The following is a 25,028-nucleotide window of genomic DNA, read 5'->3' as shown; positions in this document are numbered from 1 at the left end:
GCAGAAAGGACAGAGCAAAACTTATGTCTGATCTTGTAGCACACACTAATCCACCACTATTAATTTACAAATGTAGTGGAGCTAATAAACCATCATGAAGGCCCGGTCATCCTCATCAACCACTCTTCTAACAGCATTTCCAGTTTAACTACACCATAGTTGAACCTGAGTTGACGTGCAGCAGCTGGGTGGCACAGAAGGATGAGGAAAAAACAACTTTATTTTCATTCTTTGACATTCATCTAAGAGAAAAAGGCGTAATGACGGGTATGAGGTTGAACATTCAACACATATTCTGGTTCCGCCATTCGTACTTTGTCTTAACACGATCACAGTTCAAAACATTCAGTTAAAGTCGGGCTATTTCAATCAGCTGCGTCCACCTGGAGCCCATGTTAAGACAAAGCTTAGGTGGTCAGTTATAAATAGAACGAGTAAATTAAGCAAAAATAAAATCGATAAACTATTAGAATAGAAAATTAACCGTCGCATAGCTTATATGATGAAAGATCAGATGGAACTCATGAGCGACAACAGCACATAACAGATATTTAAAATATTTATTTTCATGGAATGTACGAGAGGAAAAGTGCACCATATGAATTTCAGGTATATGTAAATGACTGCTGCTTGTAACAGGAATGTAGGTAATAATTGTCGATTGGGAAAAAAATAAAATAAAGATGATAAATAGCCCATGTAATGCAATGGCACATATCAAGAGACTCAAAAGAACAGTTCGACACTATGGGGCCAACACTGTGTGGCTGAAAGTTAGCGGAAAAGACTGGGACCATTGAGTCTGTGCGCTAAATGCCAATGGCCGGCAGCAGGCTAGCTTAGTTTAGCATTAAGCCTGGAAATAGTGGAAAAGTTAGTCCAATCTTTATACTTGGCTACGCTAAGATAACAGACTGCTAGCTGTGGCTTCGTGCTACTGCACAGACCTCAGTAGAACCAATCGAACAAGTAAGTGTATTTCTCAAAAATTCAAACTACTCCTCTTATCAATGGCTTCCTCATCCTGGCACGGCACAATTTTCAAATGAACGTCTTTGGATTCAGTCAATCGCCTGTACTCCCTGTTTTTATACAGGGAGACTTACGCTGCCTTCAAATGGGGTTGTGTTTACAGGGATGTTTTTTGTATTCCCCAACGGCTTCATCTTTTCGTACATCATGCATTTCCCTTGTTACATTACCCACCTGCTTGCTCGCTACATTTTCAGGCCTTGTGGGTTCTGGACGGCAGCAGTAACGTTAATATTAGCCTCCATGTTGCTTTTTCCTAGCAGCGGCGGCTACGTCTTAGGAACACAGCTTTGAAGAAATGGACGTGCTTGCTCGCTAAACTGTTGCTAGACATTGATAAGATTGATCCATGTCGCCATTTCCCAGTAGCAGTGTTTTCACAATGAAACCAATTAAACACCAAGAAAACCATATACACACGATTACACACATCGTAACCGAAAGCTCGAGATTTCCATTTGAAGGCAGCAATGAGGTTTCCCTTTTCACTCGAGCCTAAAGTAAACCAGTGCTGCTCCAAAACTCTACACATCCATTTTACAGGGGAAAACATAAGCAATCACTTTTTTCGGTCAAGGACAAAATCGCACCTCTAAAACATGCAGTCTGTTTATGCTGTCAATCTTTTTTAATTCAGTTTGGAAAGAAACTTCTTCAAAACTTGTTATCGATCCTCTTCCATGTAAGTTTCTCCTTTCCCCAGACAACTCCTCATGTCCTGCTCTCATTCAGTGAGCCTGGCTGAGCAGAGCAGCCTCAATGAATATAGAATAATAATAGCGGGAAGGGAGCGAACGTTAATTTTTAAGTTTCTGAGGCCTCGACAGTTACGAGACTGAACAAATCAAATCGCTTCTCCACTCAACAAGATGAGAAAAAGAAAAAAAAATAAAATAAAACACTATAAGGTTCCCTGTCTGGCGATAAGGGTTTCTGTTTCATTTCATTCTCTTCCTTTATAATGAATCACACCAAGCTATTATGCTAAATGTCTGGGATGCTAATTGTCCCAAAGGAACGAACAACCTAATAAATATATGCATGGTTACGGCACATTAACAAACAAATAACATTACTATAAACGCTTCGATACAGTACAGAAATGTAAATTCAGTCCATATAAAACAAACTGCAGTGTAAACCATTGCACCGTCGCTCATGTTCCCAGGCCTACGATAAATCACTGCATGCACTGACACACAGGGAATCACTACATCCAAACACAAAACCTCAGTGTTCCCGAACCTGTTCCTCTCTTGACAAACACGATCTGTTTTGACGTCTAAATCTTCTGAAACATGTAGAACATGTTCAGGCAACAGGGACATTCTGTCTTGGTCTCTGTGGGCCTTTGATTCAGCTTGATTTCAAATGTATGTCATGATTATCTAAATCCTCCCTGCTGCAGGGAATATTTTCCTCCTCGTCATTACGTGTATCATGCCCCCTCGACGAGTATTGTGGGTCGGCCTAAAGTGCTACTACACTGCTGGGCAAGTCATTTAATCTAAAGTTTATTCTGTCACTGTTTAGAAATAAAATAGATTTGTATTGTTTTGCCTAGAGTTTCTCATCTAACTCTAGGCAAAAAAAGCTATTAAGTGCATTTCCCCAAATGTTTTTATAATCCATGTCATAGCTATGCTGCTAATCCCCAAGTTCAATAAAACTCAAGCTACTGACAACATCAGATTAAATGACTTGAAACAGTGAACATGTTCCTTCTGTGCACATGTTAAATGAGTGATCAGTTTTCATATCAAACTACGTCGTTCTCCTGGCTGATCATCATAGTTCAGATCCTCTAGTGAGTTTTCTTGTATTCCATCAAGAAAGCAGATTCCTCACGAGACTAGCCTGCTACTATAGAGGTCGACAACTTCAAGTCTTCATCCTTTTTCTTCTTCCGCTGCATCCACCTGTTAAGTGGCTCCTCAGCAAAATGATCCTTCGCGGCCACACTGTGGCAAAACAGAAAATGCACCGGACCTGCCAGCTCCGTCCACAGTCAGGAGATGTAGGAGGTATTCTTTTTATAATAAACCAGTTTGACTGTGCAGTATAGGGGAAGAGGAGGGTACGAAAAGAGACGGTAGGAAGAGGACAAGCCGGGTATTGTACAGCATAAGAAGAGAGGTAGGAGAAGGAAAGAAAGAAAAAGGTCTTTCCTTCATTTTCAATTCGATTCATTCGCCTATTTTATATTTCGCATCTCTGCAGAAGGTTTAGGGAAAGTCACCTCAACCATCCTATGGAACTACTTTTACTCACGACAATCCTTGATCACTAATTATTTATTTGGATTTACGACTCAAATTAAATAAATTTACCATGTGTCTGGTGGTTTCTGACACTAAAATCTTCAATAAGTGGCTGCGCAATCCTGAACTCGAGCTGAGAAATCAAGCAGGAACAAATCTAAAGGTCCCATCTGAATCTCGTCTAAGGAGGGAAATCAAAGTGCAAACGGCACAGGGGGAAAAGGGGATTCTGAGTAAAGTTCTGAGTTGGTTTAGGAGCCTACAGGCCCTTCAGGGTCCTTGAATGGCAGCATCTCTGTCGGGCTCCTCAGACCTGACGATTGCCGTACATGAGCGGTATGATGAAGGCCGAGATGTCGTCTCCGGAGCCCAGGCGCTCGTTGGTGATCCGCCAGCCTCGGTCCCTCAGCACGCCACGGGCTCGCATCACCAGGTCCTGTGCAGCCATCGTGTACCTGGACAACAGTAGGAACATTAACAAAACCTTCAGTCTCTTAATGCTGCAATATGATTACCTAATATGAAACTGAGGCTTATTTTAACCTCTGTCTGAGCAGCTTCTGGAAATCTAGTCCATGATGGGGGTCTGTGATGGGGGTTCAATAGTTTCCCTTAAATTAGCTGACTGTGGACTACAAATGATGAGAGGGGGATTGACCCTCAGAAATATTTGATTTCAATAGTGCTATGATTCTGAGAGCAAGTGTTAAGTGGCCAAGGAAGGTTGTAATTTATCCTTATAATGGAAACCAAGCCTGTTGAATACAATCTGCAACAGAGCTTTCACAGTGAAGCAAAGTGACACCACATGGTGGAGAATGGAAGGCAAAGGGAAGAAAGAAGCAGAGGAGAAGTGTCCTACCTGTGCTGGTCATCAGGGTCACAGTTGGCTAGAAAAGTGGTAACTGCCTCAGCTACTTCCTGGTTGGAGAGGACGTCCCAGAGCCCGTCAGTTCCCATTACCAGCACATCATCAGCCCCGTGCTCATACTGGGTCAGGTTATACACCTTCACCTGCACGATAACCACAAAACAATTACACTTTAATTATTAAAAAAACGACTCATTAATTCATGCTAACATGCACCCATCTTCCGCTGGACCGACTGATGTTAGCATCACTACGAATACTTATCTGAAGCAGAAACGTGCAGTGTGTCATTATTCAGTTACTATTACAATCGCTGTTACATGAAAAATTTAAGAGTATCAACTAAATTCCATTAATCAAGAACCCATAGGTGGAAATTAGTGCAAACATCTGGACAAGAGTGCAGCTCGGGCCAACATTTTCTGCCTGAAGAGAAATTTTGCCGTCGGGTCGGGTATCCACACTTTGACCTGGACAAATAGCACCAACTATTGGTCGTCGCTCAGAATCCAGAGCAGAACAATTATAGCATATTGTCAAGTGACCTCAAAGTGAAAGATTTCTTTCTCTTCTATACTAAAATCTATGCTGACCGAGCATTTACACAATCGGATTACTAAAATGCAGTCCCCATTCAATCTAAGCTTTTTCAAAAACCCACCCGAGAGACTCTGACAAGACGTGAGAGTCGTCTCTGTGCTAGACAGGGAGGCGTACATGGAAAGTGTTGAGCGGCGTTTCATCTTCCGTGTGAACCTGGCGTGAACCCGGGCATTAATGAATTAAAGATTAAGAGGAGAGCTCCGGGAGGAAAAGTGCAAAACTCTGCAAGTCGAACTACATCGGGAGATGAAAGCTCTTTGAAACCAGACAGTCAGACAGGTGAGCTCGGGTTTCTCCTGCGGCAGAGGACCCTGTTCAGACAGAGAGGCAGCAAAATGCTACTTCTGGGGACTGTGGTGCGGATATGACAGGGTTAGAAACAGTCATGTGGCAGAAGTCAGACACGACAAAGTAAGGAGTCGGGGTTGGCAAGAATAAAAAAGATGATATGGAGGAGATGGATTCTGTAATAATTGAACCAGCTACAGGAAACAGCCCGATTCTGAGGGTAAACAAGTTTAAGGAGATAGATGTCAACAGGTTTACCCAAAAGTCCTTGTGTTTGGAAAGCATGGAATGACAAAATGAAGCACAGGCCAGCTGCTGACCTAAGCTGATATAACGCATTTGTCAATGTGTTCTTGACTGCCTGAGCTACAGTTACAGTAACAGTGGGATAACGAGACATTGAAAACTGCTCATGAGCACGACGTCACTGTATGTGGGGCACTGGATCCTAGGTGGCCTTAATACAAAAAAAGGGAAGGAGGATAAAAGAAAAGGAAATCGCATAAATATTGCACCAAAAGTCTTGAATTCTTAAAGCAGCAGTTTGACGTTTTTTGGGATGAAAATGGGGATGCTATAAATCCACCATCTAAGACAATTTTCAAAATGTTTCTATTTAATATTCTTTATATCTGCAGTATGGGAATGTGAGTCAGCAGGATATTCGCTGCAGTGCCGTGGCTCTCACCTCGGGGCAGCAGGACAGGAAGGGCTTGATGTAGATGTTGGAGTCGTGCACTTTGAGGTCGTGGTCCCCGAGCCCCCGGGTCACACCGATCGTGGCCAGCACCCGAGCCTGTAAAGCAGAGTTTCTATTTGAATGAAGAATATTTGGATTTGGAAGAAATTGTAATATTTGTGATGATGTCAATGACCCTACTTCTCACGTGATTATAATGTCAGCAATTTTTCCCCTTACTAGCTTAAAGCCCCAATTGCTAGTTTCAAGTGTTCTTCAAAACAACATGATGAAACAGCCCGATACGCATCCACACCCCCCCTGCTCCTCAAAATATGCTTACTTTTGTTTTTTTTTTTTTAAACAAGATGGCGCTGGACAAAATGTGTGACGTCATGGTGGGTTGACACTTGTATAAATATGGTGTCTACACTGACTATCAGCTCTCCCACCCACTCATGTAGGTGGTAAAGCTGGAAACAGTAGCTGACTGCACAGTGTGTCGAGATACAGGTTTGCCTTTTAGGGCACATGCTGGTGTGCTTGTTTTTTTTTTAAATCAGTGGAACCATGTGTAAATATAGATGCCTAGATGTCAAGTTGCTACTGGTGCAGTTTGACAGAGGGAACATCTAACATCTGTCAAAAAACATCAGGAGTATATTAAGTAAAATCAGAATATGAAAGCCTCTGCTGTTTTCCATAGGGGCTCGTTTAGTTCATTTTCCTACATTGCATAAGTGATTAACACTACACTTTACACTAAAGGTGTCTGGGTTGCATGTCTGTCAGTCAGGCTGCAGATATGTGACGCCGTTAGAAATGTAGTTAAGTATCCAGAGGTTACTGAAACCCAACAATGTCCCCGTTCTGTTCCTTTAATTATCAACATCTTTTTCTTCTTCCTCCCTTTCATCCCTGTGGGAATTTAAAACCCTGGCGCTGTGTAGCAGACAGAGGCTTCTCCCTGTTCTGATGAAGACTTGTTACATTTTCTTCCTCATCAAACTGAGCTGAGGACTCTTGTGTTTTGTGTGATTTTGGTTTCAATCTCTTCCTCACATTTCTCCCAATGATGCACCAGTGGGAATTAACTTCACGTCTAAAAAGGACGACTGTCGTCTCCCGAGTGGTGTGTGTCTGCCTGAACGCCTGTTTGTGTGTGTGTGTCTGTGTGTGTGTTAGACATCGCTACTGGAGTGGAACCGATGGACAGACTCCTCTCTCTCCTAGTGATGGTGTGCATTGACACACACACTTGCACATCAGATCGCCCACTCTCTGCGTGGCTGGCAGGCTTGTCGTGTTTGTGTGTATGCATGTGTGTATGCATGTGTGTGTGCATCATACTGACAACATTAGATCTGGTAATTTAGTTTTTCCTCTACAGCTCTGAATGCCTGGCATGGAGTGGACACAAGCGTGCACGCACACACCCACACATACAAACCCACGCACACACACCCACACACGCAAACCCATGCAAACACACCCACACACACAAACCCATGCACACACACCCACACACACAAACCCATGCAAACACAACCACACACACCTACCTTTTTCCCTTCACCATATATGAGTGGAAACTTGAGGTCGTCATCCTCGATGGTCTTGTAAGCCCTGTGTATAAAGACAGGAAAGATATGAGTCTTACACTCACACACTTTCAAAAAGAGGTGCACAAGCGTTGTGAGAAGAGCAAACGGAAAAGTGTCTTTAATTATACTGCATGAAGTGGTTTTCTTGGGTCACAGTTGCGATGGTGGCCATCTTTGGATCTCCAGGAAGTCACAATCTGCACTTTGTATTCCCTCTATCACCCGACCTATTGTAGAGTTCTGGGCCATTTAGTCTCTTTCTTCATCTCAAGACTTTCCTTTTCCTACAATTTTCTAATGTAAACACAAATATCATCATTCATGCCATTTATCTTTTGATGAGAAAACTGAATTAAAGCTGCACTGGTTATTATTAGTCATTTTTTTTATGTATCAAATTAGCACATATGCAATGTGAAGAGTGACTACCCAGTTTCAGTTCCTTGTTTTAGTTTAATGAAACACGGCTTCACTCAACACAACCTGCCCAACACCAAACAGACAAAGTTATCAAGCAGCTGGTTGACAAAGTGGAGCCTAATCAGCAAAATTGCTTCATATTTCTCTGTGGAGTTGGTGATGACCAAAACAGGAGCTAAAAGAACATCAAATATTGTAGTAACATTTATTGTTTGGTTGTTTCATGGTTAGTATAGGTGTAAATGGCAACACTTACATTTTGGGCTAAAACTACTTTATGATTTGACAAAATTTTAATATTTAGTAACAGTTCATCCTGCTTCCCCTAGGTACCCAATAAACCACTATGTTGCTTAAGGACCATGTCCTTTTGTAAATGGATCACATTCTTTGTTCCGTCTCCCATTGTAAAAATTTAGTTTTGAAAGTTCCTAAAACTGGGGGAGTACATTTTTAAAAAGAACCGTCAAAACGGGTGCAGCAGGAGCTAAGATGCTCTTGCTGACTTTTAATCCTGTTACGGTACTCGGCTCCAAAAATACACTTCCCAAAATGCAACATGACAGCATGTCTTTGTGAGAGCCTCCCCCGTCTGGTAACAGGCCACATCTCTCAAAGTCCACACCACCTCCTCTTGAATAAATAACAATGGAAGAGGATTATTAATACACTTAAACGCGGGGAAACAAAGCAACTGCCTGGCTTCTTGCAGAACTTCCAACACTTTGATTTTGCCCCCAGTCTCAGTGAAAGAGTCTGATGTGCAATAACAAGTGTTTTGCTGCTGAAACATTTAGTGAGGGACTGTGGGGGGGGGGGTCTTACGATGCACAAGCAGACAACTGAAATGAAGTTCGGAGGTGCACAAATGGAAGCAGAAGATCTGAAAAACACACTTTGAAATGGAGCTTTGATGTCAGAGAGAAAGACTCCAGGGTTGACGCTGACGTATTTAAACCAGCTCCATTAGACTTGGCGTCACCAGTCAGCGGAGAACACTTCAAACAGCATTGTGTCGGACCCGGGTTTGATCCCTCTGTGGGGCTGCGTCTCTCACCGCTTATTTTGCCTTTGTGCCGGAGAGGTAGAAATATGACGTGTTCATCCATCGGCCGCCCTCCCATCTTGGCTCGTCAAGACGTTGCACCTCTCATGAAAGAGAGACGACGAATGAGTCACACGCTGCACTAATTTATCTTCCCAGTGTCAAATCTGGAAGGAGAGGAGGCTGCGGAACGTCAATGCTCGTTTTCGAAATCGCAAGTTATTTTTCTGTTTCCAAGGTTTCGATGTTCCCCTGGTTTATACTGAAACATCTTTTTATGTTTTGAACTGTTGGCGAGACGGAACAAACGCCTCACATGACCGCAGGCTCAGCAGAAACACTGATGAGCACTTCAGCCCTTGAGAAGCTCCAGATGAACACTGTCGTGCTCCAGGGCACCAAAACACTCGCTGCTTCTTGTAAACAAGCGTCGGTGGCCACAGGCGGGGGCATTACTGTCTCCCGGCTTTCTCAGATCTCTTTCCAAATGATTCTCTAGCTGCTTCAGCCTGTGACCCGGGTAAACCTTCAAGCCGTGGGGGATTGAGAAGGAGACACACTAAAGGACAGCGGAGATACAGGGCGACATCTTGAACCTCCCTACATGTCAAGAACAAATAGCTGAGAATGAACGCCTGTGCTTTTTTTACGCATTTGGAGTTTCTTGAACAGCACAGCTCTCTTATTAACATTTGAGAAATGTTGCTTAATACAACCATATTTTCATATCAGTCAATAGGAAAGCCTTTTGTACGATCAATAATGCATGATACGATAATTTGACATTTTGTCTCACTATTATCATCAGATGTAATCTGGATAATAAAATATGGATCAGGTCTGTGATTACGCATCTCTTCTCACATGACATGATGGCGCTACCATCCATGGAGGACATCTACTCCCAGCAGTGCAGGAAGCAGAGCAGCCAGATTATTAAATCCCTTTCACCCCAGCCATAAAAAAGTTTGCCTGCTGCCGCTTGGCCGACGGTACCGCAGCATCAGGGCCCGCACCACCAGGCTCAGAGACAGTTTCTTCCCCCAGGCCATAAGACTTTTAAACTCCTCTGAACTGCAATAACTCCACCAAACCAGCGGCGTGGCATATTTGCACTACTGCACAAATTGCACTATTGTTGTATTATTTTATTTCTCTCTCTCTTTCTCTCATCTGTAAATATATATATTTTAATATATATATATTTAGATATATATATTTTATGTTGATATTCTATTTTATACTATTTCTATTTATATTTTTTGGTTATTACTTGAGCATTGATAGAAGAAAGCCTGTGACTCAAGCATTTCATTGCCAGCGACTGCTTAATGTTATTGTTGTGCATTTGACAATAAAAATCTTGAACCTAGAATGACATATTTTCAGCCAATCATGCTTGTGAGGATGAACGTGACCGTCACGTCGTGACGCCGTCTCCTGGTTCAAAATAAGAGCCTTTTGCGTCGAAAACGATTGTGTCTGTGCTTTCAGCTTTCAGAATCTCAACAGCGCTTCGAAATCACTGTATTGAGCGTCCCGTCCCTACTCTGGTTAGGTAGGATCATTTTCCTCAAAATAAAATTATTCTAAGCCTCTGGTACGACGCTTCCCTCACAACTCAGTGTAGAGCAAACCCCGAGCTAAAAGGAAAGTAAAAAACTGGCTTCTGTATATATTTGTAAGGTGGATCCAAACAAAACTCCAAATGAATGTGTAAATTCTGCCATATGTAGTAATGAAAATGTTCAAGCACAGACAAATTGTAAAAATGACACTGAAGTGCTCCCTTACATCGATGCAAAGAGAAGAGTAGTCCGTACAGTGGCTGGCACTGGAGGGGGCGGCCACATTGTGAAATATACATCACACACCCCAGTAGGAACACAGTACGAACACAGAACACTGTGTGCCTCAGTGTGTCAGCGAGGGAGAGCGAGTGTCAGTAAAAGCACATCTCATTACCGGCTTCCACTGCAACAACCACAATTAAACAGCATGGTGCCAGGCTCAGCCACGTAACGCTGCACATAAAGGACCATGTCTGCTGCAGTATCATTATATCGAATCAGGTTATAGCCTGCTCCCTTGTTACATCTCCTCAGCTCTCACTCTGCGGAAGAGTCAAAGCAGCGGTAGAGGAGAAGCGCCCAGCAGGGAAGATCTTTCTCAGAGTATTGTCTCATTTAAAGGTGGATGCAGCTGGGTTGCAATCCCAGAAAATGAGCTTTCATTTGGCATCCTAATTTGAGATCATTCTCGGTGAGTCAGGCACCTTCCTGGATGAAAGGGTCTGCCATTTTTAAGTGCCGGGTGTGAGTAGTGTGTAAAAAGACAGAAAATTAGAGAGGCAGAGGGAGACTGAGGGGACTCACCACCCGTTCATGGTGAAGTCTCGGTAGAGCATCCTCTTGCCCACCTCTTTCCTCTGAACTCTCCGGGGAAATTCCAGGTGCGTGAACTCATTTCCTAACAGGTGAGGCTGCATGAAACCCTGGAGAATAACACAAGGATTGGATTGGAGTCGATCGAGCGGAAAAATGACTTTCAGTTTATCTGCTAATCTGCTTCACAATTTACTAAATTAGTTTTTAAAATGCTGCTAACGATACATTGGCAACTTTTCTCTTTTTAAAGCAGGACATATAATAAAAAAAAAGCAAAATACATTCATATTGTATATTGGGTTGGCACCATAGACTGTATATATAGTTACAATCCACACATTTTTAAGACCAATAGAATCATTGATTCAGACTCCTGGTTAATACACATTATACAGTTGAAAAGAAAAGCCTGTAAGCCTGTCTACAGTTTGTTTTTAATGTTAGACATAGATGTTAACACTGATGTACCTGTAATAAGCTGTAATCAGCTTATATTAATCACTAATTAAGTATTGTTCAGGCTAGTGGACTGTATACAAAGATGGACGACAACACAGCTCCCCAAAGTGAAGCCAGAGCTTCTCGATTGCCCCTTGGTGGTTGGCTAAAGAATAGGTCATAAAACCCGCTCTCCTCCATGTTAGAGCATAAATAATAAAGGCATATACGTGTGTTTTTCTTACCAGGAACTGGAGTCTCTGTCGCTCTGATTCTGGTGTGAACTCTGTGGACAGGGGAATGATCTCATTGGCTCTTATAACGATAGCCCTGCGGACAAACAGAGTGGGAAAAGTAATGTACATGCAACCTTACAATCAAAAGAACAAGCAGCTGCTATTGGGACCCCCTGTCTCTGTCCCAGCATGTTGATGCACCGCCATTTTTATGTCCCCGGAATCCTGAGGGTCTAACTGCAGTGTAATTAACCCAGCGTTCTTCACAGAGCCTTTTATTTAGGAGCACAAGAGCACACACCTACTGTCACCTGCATTCCCCACATATAGTTTTCCTAGCAGGTAAACCACAGTGAGAGCCGTGCATCCTCCTGTGATGTTGTAATCCTGCTTCTCCCTCTCGATCTGGGCATCCTGGGAAATAAGGGAGACAGAGACAGTTTTTTTAGTTCCACGGGGTACAGCTGGAACGGTGAGTGCTGCTTTCCACTGCCATCTAGTGGTGATACTCAGGGCGTCAACACCTTCATCAGCATCAAATTCAAGGACTTACCAGGCACCACTGCCTCAAATTCAAGGGCTCAATACACAGATCAAGGTTAATTACTGTTGCAACATTACACATTTTTATAATGAGGACAAGCTGTCTTTACAGAAGCTCAGAGACCACAGTTAAATCACTGAGAGGCTTGAATGTGGGAACAATTACAGAGATGTCAGACTACAGCACGAGGAGCAAAACAATAACTGGTTTAAGTAGATCAAAAAAATAATTATTTACTGGGAGTAAAGCAGAGAGATGGCAGAAGACCGCTGAAATAGTAAATTTGCTAACATTATTAAAAAAATAGAAATTATTAAACTATTTATTTATGCATAAAATATACAAATTCAAGCACTTTCATGTTTAAATATGTCTATTTAAAAGAACTGTCAATACCTCTTACTTTAAAAGATTTCAAAGACGCCAGAGGGTTGATACACTTTGGTTTATAAGGATTGAAAATGAAAATGAAATGCACTGAATCATATCAATGACTCTGTTCCGTTTCGGAGCATTAATGAATGATTTGTGATTAAAAGAAACAGATTTCCTGTTGCGTTTCTTCTGAGTTGCATTTGATTTAAAAGCAAATGATTCAAGACATTTAGCGAGATGCTGCCTTTGAACTAGACAGTGGGATGTGCACGGCTGAGTGGCATTTCGCCGGGAGACATCGTTTCATAAGCTGCTCCTCTGACGCCAGATGCCAATTTGTCAAAAATAAACCTTGAACAGAGAAGCAAAAGGTTGTGGTTTGTGTGCGTCTCCGTGAAGTGTGTGTTGAAATATGTGTGGCTTCCGGTTCTCAGGTCAGAATATCCGTATGTGAGTAAGTGCAGCTCCACCAGTATCTGTATGCAAGTAAGCAGTAGATTTTCATGGCAGGTATTTTGACATCTTGTCTAGAAATAATTATAGCATAAGAGCAGCATCTAAAATCCAAAATAAGAAACAATAATGACAGGGAGACTTTAAGTGAGTGTAAATCTTTCAGGCTGTTCAGGATGAGTGGAGTGGATACAGCGTGACATGCTGCCCGTCTCTCACCATCTCTTTGAATGCGTTCTCTATGGCTCCTATCACCAGGCTCTCGTGTTGGATCTTCTTCTCCGTGAAGAAGCGAGGCGGTGGCGGGGTGTTGGACGGAGAACCCGGCGCCCCCGCGGCCCCTCGCAACGAGGCGGCCCGGGTCAGGGACCGGTGAGGGCCGAGGGTGGATCCCTGGAGGTAGGGGTTGGTATCGGGCTCTTCCCCCAGCAAGGTGGGAGGTGGAGCCCCCTGATTGCGCAGGATCTCGATCACGGACTGGAGCTGGCAGGCGATGTGGTGCTGCAGCAGGCGGGAGGCCACGACGGCTGCACCTGAGCCAGCGTGACCATCGAACAAGGCCCAGTAGTGGAACACCAAACCTTCAGCCTCCTGGAGACATAATATAGAAAATATTTCTTTCACGATGGGATGATCAGCACAGAGAAACCAACAAAATAAGCAGCAAAATCAAACATTAGCCTGCTGTCAAGTGCATTTGGAGACAGAGTCTGTGCAAAAGCAATTGAAGCGCTGTATCGAGGTCATTCCAATTCACACCCTTGACCAATCATAAATCAGTCTCAGCTGTCAATCATGATGTTTCAGCTAATTTGCATCGAATCAATTAACTAATTAAACTAATTAAACTAAACTTACTGGCTTTACTTTTGGGGAGCAGTCATGTCGTCTATCTTTATGGTCAGTCGATGGTAATATAGAGTAAATCTGATTTTGAGTGGGGTAACTATGCAAAGGAACTATACATAATAGTATATACTGTATATATTGATAATATTTAAAGATTTGTGTAATTTAAACAATAAAAACGTTGTTAATCTGGGAAGGGTTTACACAGAGAAAAAGTTGTTCCCAGTTAACAACAGCTGAACTTCCAGCAGAATACCAGGACCTTATTTGACAGGGAATGTGTATTAAAGGTCAATTAACACCAATCAGAGTGTTTGATGATGACACAGGCCTGACAAAGCATCGACAGGGAACCTTGTGTTCTTTCTTCCTCCGGAAAGAAATGAAGCGATGAGGTTTGACCTCCTTCTACACACAGTTGGACAGAATGAGTCATGAGGTTTTCTCCTGGGTCTCTCCACTCACAAATGACTCACCCACAATAAGTGGTTCAGTTAAGTTCAACTCCCTTACATCAAACTGAAGATCTGCTTATTGTGCCAGATCGATGAGATCATTGCTCATGAGGCAGAGAGATAGTTTTCAACATTGATTCATATCGGATTTGATTTGATTGCTTTAGTTTTACCAAGGTAGTGTCCGATGACACACTGTTTACATTGGAATACGGAACCTTCCTCATCACTTTGTATCATCTGGGTGTGGTGTAGGTTGAGATGATAGTCTACATATAAAGATGGACGACAGGATTCATAAATCCTGCCTCTTCCATGGTAGAGGATGGGACGTGGGCCAAATTCAAAAGTCAAAGTGCTCGTCAAACACATTTTTCTCAGAGATGGTTTATATAATCTGAGGTAGTTGTTGTCACACTAATGTGAGGTTTTCCAAGTAAGTTTGAATTTAATTAAAATAACTGATGCTATAAAAATGGGGTGAAAACGTCATGACTGACAGCTGAGACACATGATTGGTCGAGCGCGTGTGTAACGCAGGACGTCGGTAACCACACCAACATCACTACTGACGGCCACAGCGACTATTGATCACTATATACAGTGTATACTTTATGTACTATCTATTCCCTGTGTAGAAATACACGAGTAACAGAGCACATCAATAAGTTCTGTGTTTACTCACGTCCTCCAGCTTGTGGTCCGCGAGCCCCAGGCCCTCTCCGTTGGGCAGGGAGATGCGTCTCTTGGCAGTGGGCGTCTTGCTGGGCGTTGAAGGAGGGCAGCAGCTCATTGGCCTCCTTCTGGCCACGACCACTGTGCAGCACGCCTGGTCCTCATTTAACGCACTCTTGCCAGCGTTGATCACCCTGTGAGAGGAGGGAAAGGACAGTGGACGTTTTAAATATACAGGTAGTTATATTTCACGCTGGTTAGCTTGTCGGCCCATTTTGAGGTCCCACTGCATAAAAATAGGGTTCCAGTTAAAATGTTGCCTCACACAACAGATACACAACTTGCTGAGATTTGTCGGACATCTGCGGTCGGGGGGGAACAAAGCGGCTGAATGAAAGCCGACATCAGAAGCTTTTTGTCGGATGAAACGGCGGCCTGCTCTTTCATGGTTATTATGGCTCAACGCAGGATCACAACAATTAGTCAGAGCCGCAGCCCCGAGGGTCATCTCCGTTCACCCAGCGAAGCAGCTGGCTGTGGATGTTTAATGTTCCCGATGAAGATCAAACGGCAGCGCTTGTTTGTGGCACGGCTCTGCAGGGACGGTCCTGATGCATCGGGACCATTCACTGCTGGGTGAATTAGAGGTCTTAGTTTGTGTGAGATGCCCAAAGCTGTATGTGTGTTTGTGTGGGGTCTCATTCAGCCCGATCTGTTCCTTATTTAAGCATGCAGGCCACAGAGAGATGATGCCATCACCCATTAACAGTTAAGGCCAAAATAAATGTATTTTAGCATCCTTGTACTTGTACATGATCAGTGTCAGTTTATGTCAGCTATAGCTTGGACTGTGTTTCCAGTTTCCATAGACTGTATGTCAAAATTTACTAAATGGAAGCTCCCAAAAGTGAACCCAAAGCATCCTGATAATACTTGCATCATGTAAAAATGGCTCCAAACAAAAAGCTCCCCCGCTTTCAAGTAAGCAAACATCTTATTTGCAGGCCTAAGCGTTTACTGACCAGCTCAGCAAACCACAAGCGCTACTGATAGTTAATGTAATACGGCGGTTTAAACAAAGGGTGAAGAGAGGGAGACTGTGGAGACGGCCCTGATGAGACTGGCAGTGTAACAGACATCTCTGGGGGGTGTTGTGAATGTCTGTGCCGAGTTGAGAAATTGGCATGTCTATTTATAGCCTCAGACTGTGGGATGTTTTCTGCGAGGCAGCATCGTCGACTGGCTCTTAGCCTCAAATGCTTGTTAAAATCGGATAGAGAGAAAACGGAGGACAGGTGGATGAGGAAACAGCAAAACAGACAAAGAGCAATAACATGTACATGCGTGTTTATGTGTTTTTTAGATATTTTAGACATTTTGCTGTTATTCAGTCATTATAAGGGTTAATGGTTTAATGTTTGGTTATATTATTATTTGTTTGTATTTTTTGCATATGTTTTTACGTTACATTGTGCCATGCACTTGCATTTTGCCACAACGGCCAAATAATCTCTTTAACGCCTTGAGTAGCTGTCCACTGCATCTGTTTGAAGACAGAGAAGGGGGAGTCGGAGGGAGTGTGCAGAAGAAAATGTCTTTCTCACTATGTGCAATGGTTAAATAAGAGGTTACCACAATAATAAAGGCCTTTGTACTGTAGAAACCTATGAAATTGATTTATATGTATTCTTATGGCACTCAGTAATCAGTGTTAAAACATAAACCGGTGTCCAGTGTGTATGCTCATGGTATCTCATAAATGAACATTTGTTCCTCATTAATGAAGCAAAAAAATCCCAACATCACCGAAGTTGAGCTTCTTAGTTGTGAAGATGTGCTTTGTTCTTTGATATAATATGTTAATAATTGGGTTCGGGGAGTAAAACAACATCAATAATGATCATAATGTTACTCAATGGCAATATAAGAAAAGTTCAACATATTGTATTTGTATTGTGAAGGCACAGGCGTGGGAAGGGGCTATAACATATAATTGATCTACCTCAGATTTGGCTGTTTAGAACGTTTTTGTCATTCACAAAAATAAGGGTTTAAAACCACCACCTTCATTCAGGGTAAAGAAAATCCATCTTCAAACTTAACTGAAATAAAAATTTAACCTGTAAATCAACTGATTCAAACATTTTTGTCTTGTTGTTTTGTATATTTTGCCTTATATTATACTAATAATAATATATATAATTATGTTTTTGGACTAAATTATTAAGACTAAATTACTAGTCTTTTAAACAACCCTGGGGAAAAGCAATTTGCATAAAAAAAACTTGTCCACCGTCCCTTGTGGTCTTGAAGGAGCTCAGACTTCCACTGCTTTGGTCATAATCTGTCATTCGTCGTGCATGGTATAAAAGCCATTATGTCCAGAGAGCTGGTTTTCACTCTGATTACTCAGTTCCGCTTCAAATTGCCCTCAGGGTTGATGTGGCCATAAAACACTTTGACACATCAACCACTTTTGAGCTTGTGGGATCCACTGAAGCCCAGGACCCTGCTTCATCTAATCCATTGTTAACAGACCCAGTGATGTAACGGTCTGTGTATGTGTGGCACAAACAAGCAAGTGTGATAGAAATACACATTTGTATAAAACTGGCAAATCATTAAAAGCAATTCTCGTCCTCCATATAACCACAGTGCATTTAATTTAATAATCCCAATGTGTTTTCATGAAAAGTGCAGCTGGTGCCATTGTGTGTCTGTGACTGGGAGTACTCCTGCGTCTCATTTGTCCTCATTTCACCATTTGCAGGAAGCGCGATCGCCATTTTATTTCCCTGCTTATCAAATGTTTTCTTTCATTTGGAACAATTACCTTTCTTCCGCCATTAAGAAAGAAAACCTAATTTTCCCTCCATTGTCAGACATCTAATCCCCTCTTTGTTTCTCCACCCTCAGCAACAGATTCTGGGCCAAACATTGGCCCCAAGGATGGAAGAATTATTTGGTGAAGCACAACGGTTGAAAGCATTGTCTCTGTTAAACTTGGAACATGAGAGGAAGAGGAACATCAGTCATGCAAAGAGTCCAAATTTAGAAAGTTTTCTGGAAGATTTTGCAAAGGAGGCACTGTAATAATGAATGTTGCAGATGTGTTGTTCAATATTAGGAAACACTAATGAGATTGTGAGGCACATCGCTAAAAAGACACATAATTAAACTAACATTAGTCCCAACATTAGCATCGGTTAAATCCTATTATGTCTGCAGCAAACTTTGATGCGTTTCTCCTTGACTCTTTAAAATGAGAACCCTGTAAAAGGGTAAAAGAAAAGCTCTCAATATATAGTGAAAGCTAAATGATCTATATCGTACAGCTTATAGCTACAGACCCGGATAGAGCTACACGCCACAGTCACCTACCTCACCGGTTTCTTTACCAGAATGAAAATGATAAATGGAAGATCATTCCGGTTTGGTCTAACGTGGAACACCAAGGCAGAGGTTAGATGTACGCCGTACTGCTTATTGAAATAAAACAACAATAAAACAAGACTCATAGTGTAAAGTACAGATAATGTTACCTTGCACTCTGATATGTTGTTAGGCTAATGAAAGCATAACTACTTGGGCTATTGTTAGGCTAATGACATTATATATACTTGGGATAGTGTAAGGTTACGAGTGTAAGAAACTATATATAGCTCTATAGCATGTGGCATAGTATTCAGCATGAAAGTGCTATCACACAAAAAAAGGGCCCTTAAATGCTCATTGGCCTTGGAGTCACGCCTGGTAACTTCTGTAGGACTGAGCTTGGTAACTGGAAACGACAATATTTGCATGTTAAGTATATTTAGCAGAGTTAAATGTAGTTATTAAACCTAAAACACCACCCTCCAAGCTATTTATACACCAATGTGCAACTATTCAACAAGTAGAGCAATCCAAACCCCAGCTACCGTGCAGGCCAAGCCATATAAGTGATGAATGAATGGATGGATTGAATAATTCCCAATACTGTTGACGGTGAGTGTGTACGCAGCGCCGTGAAGAGCGAGGACACGCGAGCTGGCAGAGGCGAGAGCCCGAACGGCTGCTGTAATGACAACACGAGAGGCTTTAATTACAGTTAAATGCTGATACGTGCTGAACTCATTAACCACACCGGTCCCAAAGAGACACTTCCTGCCTGCTCTATATAAAAGTGTGAGTGTTTTAATCCGGGGGCAGAGAAGAGAGGAGGGGATCTTATATTTCGAGCGATGTAAACATGATAGAGGATCAGAGAAAACGTTATTTCCTGCAGAAACAGAGGATGATGTAATGCACCCCTTTGCTTGAGGAGACACAAATATATGTATTTGTACAAATGGTTTACAAATGGGACCAATTATCATTATCAGTGGGTATGGGTATCTACAGTGCATCTTCTTCTTATCTACTTCCTGACTCGTGCTTTGGTGGGCCTCATCGTGAAATGTCAATCGCTCACATTCACGGGTGGAGGAAGCGATTGCTAACTTGGAACTGACCTTTGTGATCCATTACCCAACAGGGATGCAGCCGGAGAAAGTCGAAAATCTGAACCTACTATGTGCTCTGTGAGAATGAGAAGCTGTGGTGAAGGTTTTCATCTGTTTAACATAAACTGCTTTTGAGGTAATGTGTTCGAAAATAACCCAACAGCCACGAAACCACATTCAGATGCATCGTGTGTCATGTGTGGTGAAATAACGATAGAAGTCCCTCTCGCTTTGACACTGACTGCTGACATTTAGGTCCAAGTTCTTAATGCCAACTCACTGTGATCAGATTCCACCACCATGCCTTTACACAGCTGCTGACCTTCCACCAGTGTTTACCAGGCAACTCCCTGTACATTGATCCCACTTTGATTGGTGCTCCACTCACCCAGGTGAAGTTCAGACCAGGACCTCCCTACAGAAGTGTGGCACCCCATGAAGGCTACATCCTGCAAACAGGCCAATTAGGATGGAACAACATGCAAAGTTATGTGTCCGGCTGCAGCCACACCTCTTTTTCAGTTGACATCTTCGTGAGTATTTTCTACCTGTACGTCATCTCTTTTTCATCCAGGGATGTTCTTATTGTTGTGTTTTTTTCTGTGTCACGTCATTGATTTGCCAATATACCTACAATTTTTTTTCCTGCTCTATTCTCACAAGGGCTCTCTCGGACATTTTACCTGTGGACTGGTCGGAAGAGTTCAGATATAACCTATTCGGTCACTTGCATACTCAAATACAGTTCGAGAAAAGGCCCGAAGCCAGCTTTAAGTATATTCTTATTGTGTTATATTTACAGTATTTTACCATTTCTAATGTTTCATTCTTTCTTCTCATGCTTATTTTAACTCTGCAAAGTGCATTGAATGACCTCTATGTATGATAATGTGCTATGCAAATAAATGTACCTTACCCATACCTCACACTGCAGGTCTGTCAGGCCACTTTCAAAAAATAACTTTCATCTTCTCATCCAAGCTTTGCAATTAACAATTTGTTATGGCAATTTTCTGTAAATCGTTACACTACAGCCTTTATGAGGTGCTCACTTAGAGAGCACACTCACCAAAGCTTTTAGCACAACTCAGGAACTTTTATTGTATCATGATATCTGATGCTATCCACAGAATTAATTTTTAATGCTTGCAAGACTCCACACATTTGTGGAACCAAACTGCTCCTACACTGTATGTAAAAGCCCCCCCTCACTTAACCGTATGTAGAGACTGGTCATCAGCCCAGTCTGAAGTCTGCAGAGCCAGATTATAAGGTTGGCTCTCGTTGAACTGGTGACATGCACTCACCCACTGACCCAGAGGGAGCCACAAATAGAGCACAGTAGTAGACTTAATACCCAGATGCTGCTGGCTAGCACGTGAACACCAGCTTGAGGGCTGTGATCCTCCGGGTGGAAGTGGTCGTCGTTTTCAAGCGAGCACGCGATTTCAACGTGGTGCACGGCAAAGGGAGGGTGCGTGTAACCCAGAGGGGGGGTGCAGCTAGCTGGGGATGGGTGCAGGTCACAACAGGTGCACGCACAGCCGGAGAAGGTGCACATGCGTGGGTCAAAGAAGCTGACAGCTCCTGGGCCTCCACAACACTGACCTCAATGAGAGACCAGGAGCCGCTGTGGGATCAGCTAGAGCCGGGGTTACTTACTCAGCGTATCCGGTGGCCCACGGTAATCTCCTGGTTTCCTTCAGGATGAGGATGGGCCGGGAGTTGTGGTCCGCCGAGCACTCGACCTCATCCGGGGACAGGCCGAGGAACTCGGGTCTCCTGTACGGGAATTTCAACTGGAGATCGGAGCCGGGGTTGCCGCCTCCGCCGGAGCTTCCCCCGGCCACGATCCCACCCATGAATCCGGCCACGGCGGACTTGACCCGGGTGAGCATGTTGGTGGAGCGGCGCGGCGGGGTGTCCGTCGGCCGGTGCGCGGCGCCGCGGCTGCCTTTCCCCGGATTCCCCCCCAGCTCGTCCGCGCTGGTCGACGACAGGCTCGGTGGAGAACAAGCGGAGGATAGACCCTCAGATGGTCCGGGTTTCATTCATCCAGAACGGGGACACGAGCCGCCACCGGAGACCTGGCTGGAGAAAACAGCAGCGATGCTTCGGTCGAAACCCCGCACACCCCCATGGAGACTCGGTTATTACAGCTCGGCCGCCGTGAACGCGGAAATACACTGAAGATTAACGGGTCATGTGATGCAGCCATGGATGCACACTGCAAAAAGAGAAAACAATTCAAGGATCGTGCCAGGTTTATAAAAATACCTGAATGAAAATGCTGTAAAAAATTGTCATTGCAAAAATAAGATTACTAATACATAAGATAACTAATGCATAAGCATACAAAGCATTCCTCAAATCACTGCTTTTTACTCTTATGCATTAGTAATCTTCTGATTGCAATTTTAATGTAAACTACATCTTCAATGATGAAGTGCAGACAGAAAGGAGCACAGCTTTATTTTTAATTGGCACACGTAAATCCTTTATCACACATATATACCAATAATTTAATTTATATACACTGAACAACATTTGAAGTGTTGGCAGGCTACAAATTAATGAGACATTTTTTACAGTGCGGATGAGTATAGATTAATAATGCTGGCAGAGCAGCAGGTCAGAGTTGAATCAGGCCGATGGTCATTACAGTAATAGAAACCTGAGCTCATAGTGTACAACACTCTTTCCTTGAGTGCTGCACAGTGTTACTGCTCAGATGTCCAGGGAGCCATCCTTTCCTACACCCTAATAATAAATATGTATATTATTAATAATTTTTGTCTTGGATATATACCAACATAAGAATGCTGGTAACACTTATGAGACTTAACAGAGGGTTTATTTTTTGTTATTATGTACAAAGTCAACAAAAAAAATGGTGTTATCAATGCATAATAATCTCCAGCAATAACTGAAAACAGAAAATTGGTCATTGTTCCAGGGAAATATCCACTTATTGATAACTTGTAAAAATTAGTTACTCTTTATTGGATAATTAACAGCAGACTTAATACATCACTCTGCTATATAAAAGCCTTCTGCTCATAATCACCTGCCACCATTGCATGTGCTAGGCGTTGCTGTTGTGGAACAAACTACAGGTATTGTAATACACACATATTCCCAGTAGATAGAGCCATAACACAAAAGACAGCTTTTGCCCACAGATAAGGATCTTTTTCTGAACAGTGTGTATTTTGGAAACACTTCAAACCCACATCTGAGAAACAAATCAGGAGTGGAAAAACATTGAACCGGTTGATTTTATATCGATAAAGCCATCATGGAACTTAGCTGCAGGTGTGGGTCACGTCATTACGGTGTGACCTCATCTCCCATTTTCTATAAGGAAGCTGAAAACACTGGGCTTGGTGCCATATATGCCATCTACTTGCGTGTGTGTGATGTTTGTAATTGACTTGTATTTAGTCGCCTTGTACGTGGGTGTTCTCCTTTGTGTCTACTGGGTTTAGCACAACATTGGCAGCATAGCTTGATTATCAACATTGTTCAAACATCAGACCCATGTGTAACTGGGCTAAACCATGCTGGTATATTCCTGTTTATTTTTAGAAGGTGTATCCTTGGATGGAGGGGGTTTGCCTTTATAAACCTGTTTATAAGGGCAGGGTTTTAACTTACTTACTTACTACTTAACTAGACTTAGCTTTATGGTCCTGTGGATGATATTGCACAACACTGCATTTAAAAGAAGTGCAGAGCTTGACAGTGAAACGCAAGTGAGGCTATATTGCTCTAACAGTTTTCCCTTGGGCTGCTGCTGCCACACCAATGTATGGTACGCTGTCTTTACCTCTTTACAGGAATGTTGTAGACAAGTATTTAAGTGAATCAGGACTATCAAATAACCCTGTGATTATGTTAAAAGTGCTCGGAGGCTGTGTTTGGGTAAAACTCTTCCCTGACTCATTCCCAGCACTAGGCCATCAAGAAGGTCAGATGTTGCCTCAGGACATCCCTGTTGTTTCGCGGAAATCGCTCTGAGTAGCAGCACATTCTACATCGATCAAAACCTGTTATTAACATGAATGTTTGGATGAAAACCCAAATGATTATACTGCAATATAAGATGTAACGATTTGTTTGTCAACAAGTTTCCTGACGTTTTGAGTAAAACCAACTTATTGTGTTTTACAGTGCGCAATGTTCGCTTCAGTGCTTTATGTTACTCAGTATTAGAGGAACCTTTGCGTGTATGGAGAAATAAAAGAGGATAAAAATAGCCCAAAAATCGTAAACGTATGAAAAAATTCTGTGAAATTAGTAATATCTTAAAGACATTGATAATTGATGTAAAGTTGCTACAATCATTATTTTTGACAATAACACTGATACAATCCTCACATGTATTGAAAAGCTCAGGACACATGCAGTATGCTACCTGCTTGCAACACACTTTAGCGACTCACTTTTGCGACTCGCGGAAACCCCCAATCCACGTGAATGCTAATCTTGCCCATGTTGTCTCAGCTTTCCATGTCAAGATAAAAGGCAACAACACATAACGAAGAGATAAAACGGAAAATAAGGACATAACATTCCGAGTGTTCCAGGTTAGTGAAACTTCAAGCAAAACGTAGCTCTGGAGGTGTTGGCCTATGTTTGGGCGCGTGGTACAAGCACAGAGCCAAGAGGAAGTATTCTCTCTAAATGGAGAGGTAAATGTCAGCCAATTTTACTATGATGAATAAATGCCTTGGGTGAAAGTCTTGTTGACTCATCAATCAGGGGATAAGAAACGTGACACCCTTAACTCAACAAAAGAACCTTCTTTCCACAACTTGTTCAACCCTGAATCTCAAAATTCAATCAGCAATAATGTTCCCTGCAAATAAATAAATAAATAAAACACAAAGAAAAAGGTTGGACAAGGTGAACACAACATACTGAGCATTAGGCTTGTATCAAGTTACAGCCATTAAATCCTTTTGGTGACTTATTGAGTTGGATCCGACTGTTGGGGTAATCCCCAGTAAATTACAATAGGAGGTTTTCTTGCAGTAAATACATGGTGTCCGGTAATTATTTTATCCTCACATAAGAATTTTTCAAGTTGTCAAAATGTTTTCTCCCTTTTCTGTGAATCCTGACACAGACTTACTGCTCGTTCTTTGTCACAGTTTATTGCTGTTACCACATGGATTTTCTTTCCAGATGTGTCACCAGTGCTGTCACAAGATCTAGAGGGTAGGAGTATGTTCAATATGACTTGTATGACAGCAATATTACACAAGTAAGTTCAGAGAGCTCCGCCTCCTGTTTTTTTTTTCTCCAGCTGCTTGTACACTGTATT

The 25,028-nt window shown here is 42.5% G+C and overlaps 1 protein-coding gene across 1 annotated transcript; it reads right to left on the bottom strand.

Moving 5' to 3' along the window:
* Positions 1–546: 546 nt before the first annotated feature.
* LOC133948791 (protein phosphatase 1H-like) lies at positions 547–21,893 on the bottom strand. Its single transcript, XM_062382798.1, has 10 exons — positions 21,362–21,893; positions 15,226–15,409; positions 13,456–13,827; positions 12,166–12,278; positions 11,874–11,958; positions 11,179–11,297; positions 7,297–7,360; positions 5,744–5,851; positions 4,156–4,307; positions 547–3,748 (listed from the first exon to the last, which is right to left on the bottom strand). The coding sequence occupies exons 1-10, from the start codon at positions 21,748–21,750 to the stop codon at positions 3,601–3,603; spliced, it is 1,734 nt and encodes a 577-aa protein (XP_062238782.1). The 5' UTR covers positions 21,751–21,893; the 3' UTR covers positions 547–3,600.
* Positions 21,894–25,028: the final 3,135 nt, after the last annotated feature.

Source organism: Platichthys flesus, chromosome 23, assembly GCF_949316205.1.
Source record: "Platichthys flesus chromosome 23, fPlaFle2.1, whole genome shotgun sequence".
Lineage (NCBI taxonomy): Eukaryota > Metazoa > Chordata > Actinopteri > Pleuronectiformes > Pleuronectidae > Platichthys > Platichthys flesus.
The sequence above is the reverse complement of the archived record's forward strand: the minus strand, read 5'-3'. Positions and strand labels throughout refer to the sequence as shown.

Bases quoted from the DNA above. Each gene is read 5' to 3' on its own strand.
- LOC133948791 (XM_062382798.1), bottom strand. From the start codon at position 21,750: ATGAAACCCGGACCATCTGAGGGTCTATCCTCCGCTTGTTCTCCACCG. The intron at 12,279-13,455 runs GTGAGAGACGGG...CTTATTTCCCAG, and splicing joins AGAACGCATTCAAAGAGATG to GATGCCCAGATCGAGAGGGA. The intron at 11,959-12,165 runs GTGTGTGCTCTT...GTTTGTCCGCAG, and splicing joins GGGAATGCAGGTGACAGTAG to GGCTATCGTTATAAGAGCCA.